The sequence below is a fragment of the Frankliniella occidentalis genome, unplaced genomic scaffold (genome assembly GCF_000697945.3).
Source record: "Frankliniella occidentalis isolate FOCC.00 unplaced genomic scaffold, Focc_3.1 Scaffold17, whole genome shotgun sequence".
Taxonomy (NCBI): domain Eukaryota; kingdom Metazoa; phylum Arthropoda; class Insecta; order Thysanoptera; family Thripidae; genus Frankliniella; species Frankliniella occidentalis.
Genome location: NW_026267147.1, coordinates 950872 through 955422, shown reverse-complemented (window position 1 = coordinate 955422; position 4551 = coordinate 950872). Strand labels below are relative to the sequence as shown.

Sequence of the window (4551 nt, the reverse complement as noted above, 5' to 3'; positions counted from 1 at the left end):
AAAAACTTCGCGAGGGTAAAGAAGTTGATGAAGTAACTATTGTAAACCAGTATGGATAATTGTTATAAATCCTAAGCAAATCAAAATTGTACCAGGTGGCTGATTCACGCCGCGCACTTTTGCACTATGCAACCCGCCCGCACGGCTCCATCCGGGACTGCATACCCACCAGTCGCAGGGGACCGGCTCCAAGCGCCAACGCATTGCTCCTCCACTGTTGCTGCAGCCACCGCCCAGGGGCGTACAAAGAGGTTGTTCGCTGTTTCCCGCTGGTTCCCGTGAGTCCGCAGGGGTTACTCGCGGGTCCGCGGCGGGGTGACTCGCGGACCGCGATGGAGTCGTGCGGGCGGGTCGCATAGTACAATAGTGAACGGCGTGAATCCAGACACCTGGTATTGTTCGTGATCGGATCGAATTTGAACATGACACTGTTAGTTCGGTTCGTTTCGTTTGAAGAAAAACATGGCTGTTTTTGTTTATCTGAAGGTATTTAGACCAAATTTGTTCGAGTTGCGTGCTCTGGGAGAACCCTCTCCGTAGAGATTTTAAAAGGGGACCGTTAGTCGATTACCGCGAAACACTAATCTAATAAAACTAATCTTCACTCTACCTGAACACCTCCGAGAGTTCACCCGGGGACCCCAAAAGCCCAAATTCAATATAGCAAACTGTTGTCTGGTTTGGGATCAAAAATGGGGAAAAAAAATGGGGGAAAAAAATGGGGACAAAAATGTATAGCTCAATGATTATGCTCACCTCATGTAGTGGATTTTTCTGTACTTTCTCCAGAAAAAGGATCCCATAAACGTTACGAAAAAGATGACGCACACCAGGATGAGGGACACGACCACGTCGCCGGCGCCATGCACCCGCGAGCTTCCGTCCAGGGCCGCAGTGATGGCACCGACACCGCCACTACCGCCACCTCCTTCCTCCGTTCCTAGATTGAAGAGGATGTGCGGAGGTTGGGGCTTCACTGAAAGGTATTTATTTTCATTTTTCTTATTTGTTGCGGCACCCATAGCAAGCCCTAGTCTCTTGCCTATAGGCTTGCCTATTGTTGAAAAAATAAGCAAATTTGGTACTCACTGAATGACCCATAATGCTGAGCCGCGGGTTGCTGTTGCTGGACGAACACCCGCACCCTGGGTACGGAGGTCGTACCCTTGGGCGGGTTGGGCGTAGAGCTGGGTATGGCAGGCATGGCTGCAAATAAGAAGAAAAGTTTGGCAAAGAACTTCCTTTCCTGTAGCGCCAAACGCATTAAAGGGGCGTAGAGATGGACATAAAAGGTGACAGTGGTGACGCGTTTAAAGCGCATTACAACATTTAATGCGCATTTAGTGCACACTACGTGCATTTAATGCGTCACTAATATGTTACCTTTGATGTGCATTTGTGCGCTTTCAATGCAGTGGCGCTTCTGGGATTGCGTGACAAAGGCGACAGTTTAAGACATTTTTTGGCCGAAATACTTAAAGTGTGTACACTGTTAAAAAAAAGGTCAGAACTTCACGAAGAATTCTACGTGAAAAAAGTTTCCAAAACTCTTTGTTAAATTTTAAGGATATAAGACATTTATCAGTAAACGATAGTCTACAAAGAAACTTTGTGAATTTACAACAAACCGTTGGTTTCAAATTTCCAGAGAACATTTCCAAATTCCCAACAAAGTATCGTTTTCTTTACATCTTAAAACTGAATGGTGTGATGTTGAAACAGTTTTGTCAACTGGGATGCAGATACAAGAAATAATAGCCTATTGTATTTGCTATTGATGTAAATTAAACCGACCCATTAAAAATTACAATTTTTTCTAGAATTTAACGGAGACATGTTGTAGTTTCTTAATTCCGTAGATTCCATGGAGGAAAACGAAGGTTCTTTGTAGAGTGTTCACAAAGGAATGTTGGAAAAGAAAAAAAAACGTAGATATTCTGGGAAAGTACAAAGAAGTGTTGGGTTTTTTGTTTCCAAAAAAGTATTGTGATTTTCAGATCTCTTCGTATGGTAAAAGTGTAGTAAAATCACATTTTTTTCTAACAGTGTAGCTGTTGTAGATTGAAATAGTGAAAATCATAAAAAAGTGAACATCTCGAGCAGTGAAATACCCTTGGCATCATTTGGTATTGAAGAAAACACTGAAATTAGGTGAGGGTGTGACGAAGGGTACAAAAGTGAGTTTATAGCCAATCATTGAGGAAATACTAATTCTCCGTAGCTGTTGTTAATTAAAATAGTTAAAGTAGAGCACAAGTAATCATCTGACGCGGTTAAATCACCTCAGCGAAGCATGACAAACACTATTTTTGAGATGATCGAGAAACGTTTTCACGGATACCGACCCGTGCCATTTTGGCGGAATCACCCATAGGCTGTTTTGTCGAGTACATAGCTCGCCCGGTATGGCGCCATGGCCCCTAAAGGAAGCAAAGCCGCACACAACTAAAACCTTAAGCAAAATGCAAAATCCATCGTACCTACGAAGGATTTGGCATTTTTCTTCGTAAGGTTTTAACAGAGTGCAATACTGCTATGTGTGTTGTGTAGCCCTGACATACATGGTCACTGTAAAAAATTGTACCGGATATACAGGAAAATTTTCCATGAAGGAAGCCGTACAATTACAATTTAAAATTGTTAAATTTACAAGCCCTGCGTTTCGTCCTGGTATCGAATAACGAGCGAGATTGGGAGCTTCTACATGTACGACTCGTTTTGTAAATGGCAAATTAAGAAATATATCGTACATGTCCGAACATTTTTTCATAGTGGTGGTTGTAATACGCCGGACAGTTTTCTGGTTGTACGGTAAAAACATTTTCTTGGATTTCAATGTTAATTTCTGAATTTCAAGGACGGGTGGATAATTCCAATCAACCCTTGAAATCCCAGAATCTGCCTTGAAACCCTCTGCTTCCATGGGGAATCATCGAGATTTTATTCTGGTGAAGCAATTTCTTTGTTCCTGCAACTAAAAATTATTTGATATGTCTATGTTTACAAAATCGTTAGTTGTGGGAGCAAATCCTTTTCTCCGTGTATGAGTTAAACGACAAGCAGTCACGGCTCCAACCATCTTAAGATGAACAATTATTTTAGTCTCGTATTTTAGCCCTGCAGTTTTTGACTTTTAAAGGTAACTGTTCTTAATAGTTCATATAGATCCACACATGTCTTGTTCGATAGAGGGCACCTATTTAGCCGTTATTTGAAAATATCAAACAAATTACTGGATCTGTGCGCCCCGCGAAGGCCAAAGACAAATTTGTCTGGAATGAGCATGCATGTCTGAAATATGGGCAACTAACTGGCTTAAAAAATTGGAAAACTATAGTCCTGCTTTCAATAGTATACAAATAAAAACAAGACAGTGCAGCCAACCTTGCAATGTTCTCTGGAACCTCAAAACAAACAAACGACAGGTTATGATGCTCAAGGTCCTGTTAAGCTAGATTGTCGCTGAATCCTGCAAATATTTTTATGCACAAAATTCGATAAATGACCGGTGCTGCCTACCTGAACTCAGCGCCGTTTTTGACCCCTTTTTTAACCCCGTTTTGGAGGGTAGGCTGAACTATTTTTTGACAGGAAGTATAAATCTGCGCGCACTTTCGATGGGCGCTCTCATAGTTGTTGGGACAACCAGTGGTCCGAACTGATCCTGCACGTGACTCGCACGCACTTAGGCACACGTGCTAGCACGTACCAGCACGTACGGATGCGTATTTTCCAATTCGGCTCCTGGTAGGCTATGCTGCTGTGTACAGAGGCCAGTCTCGGGGGGAGGGGTTGCGACCCTCCCCGTCACCACCTGTGATCAGGCGCTGCCAACCCGACGGACACGAGGGGCTCGTCCTAGAGCCGTGCGGGGACGGGGCGTTGTGGGTCCCTGGGGTTGGCACCCCTGGCCGCTGCCCCACCGAAGCTTGCCTCGCGGCGGGCGGCGGCGGCCCCGTGGCGCGTGGCGGCCCCTGGCGCCGGCCACCGGAACCAGGGGATCGATACACTGCGGCCCCGCGTGGGGCTGCGGCACTGGGGCGTGGCGGGATGGAGAGGCGGAGGGGGTGCCCCCCGGGCGGCCCAGGCCAGCCTGCAGATACGGAAGTGCCACCTCCTCTGGTTTTATCACGGTCCGGTGTAGGCCGTCCTGGCGGTGGGGCTGTCCTGCGCTTGTCCAGCAGGTGCCAACCTGACGTCATGGGGATGAATGACTCTGGACCGGTCGTTGACTACGATTTTGAATAGCCACTACGTTTTGTTTGCAATTCTAACTTCAGTCGATTTTCCCGCTCCCCCCTTCCTCCTAAAGTTAATTGTTTTGTCCATTTGGCCAACCTACAAACCTGTGAGCGATACATTTTGTAGGGATGTACAGTCAAAACGGTAGTAAGGCAACGCTCTAACCACCCACAAAGGGGCTACCGTCTATTCCAGCGCGAGCTGAGCGATGGGCAGTGACCCAGATATCAATTCTATTTTTTTTAGGGGAGGGGTGGGGTGCTTTTTTCCACCCGACTTTTTGTTTTGTAAGGAGAGTTCCGGGTAAGC

General features: G+C 45.7%; 2 protein-coding genes across 6 annotated transcripts in view; one reads left to right on the top strand and one right to left on the bottom strand.

The window, feature by feature from the left end:
• Positions 1 to 3842, bottom strand: part of LOC113214932 (uncharacterized) — a 7476-nt gene extending 3634 nt beyond the window's left edge. The window contains exons 1-3 of one of the 5 annotated variants that reach the window (XM_026434457.2): positions 3710 to 3842; positions 1090 to 1206; positions 757 to 976 (exon numbers count right to left, since the gene is read on the bottom strand). In XM_026434457.2, coding sequence (XP_026290242.1) covers positions 757 to 976; positions 1090 to 1204 — 335 coding nt within the window. In that variant the 5' untranslated portion in view covers positions 1205 to 1206; positions 3710 to 3842. Of the gene's footprint in view, positions 1 to 756; positions 977 to 1089; positions 1207 to 3519 lie in introns of all 5 variants that reach the window. The other 4 variants (XM_052264223.1, XM_026434458.2, XM_026434456.2 and 1 more) reach the window with 4 other exon arrangements.
• Positions 870 to 4551, top strand: part of LOC113209866 (uncharacterized) — an 85056-nt gene continuing 81374 nt past the window's right edge. Inside the window, exon 1 of the transcript XR_008010822.1 lies at positions 870 to 983. The gene's annotated coding sequence lies outside the window, so the exon portion shown is untranslated. The remainder of the gene's footprint in view (positions 984 to 4551) is intronic.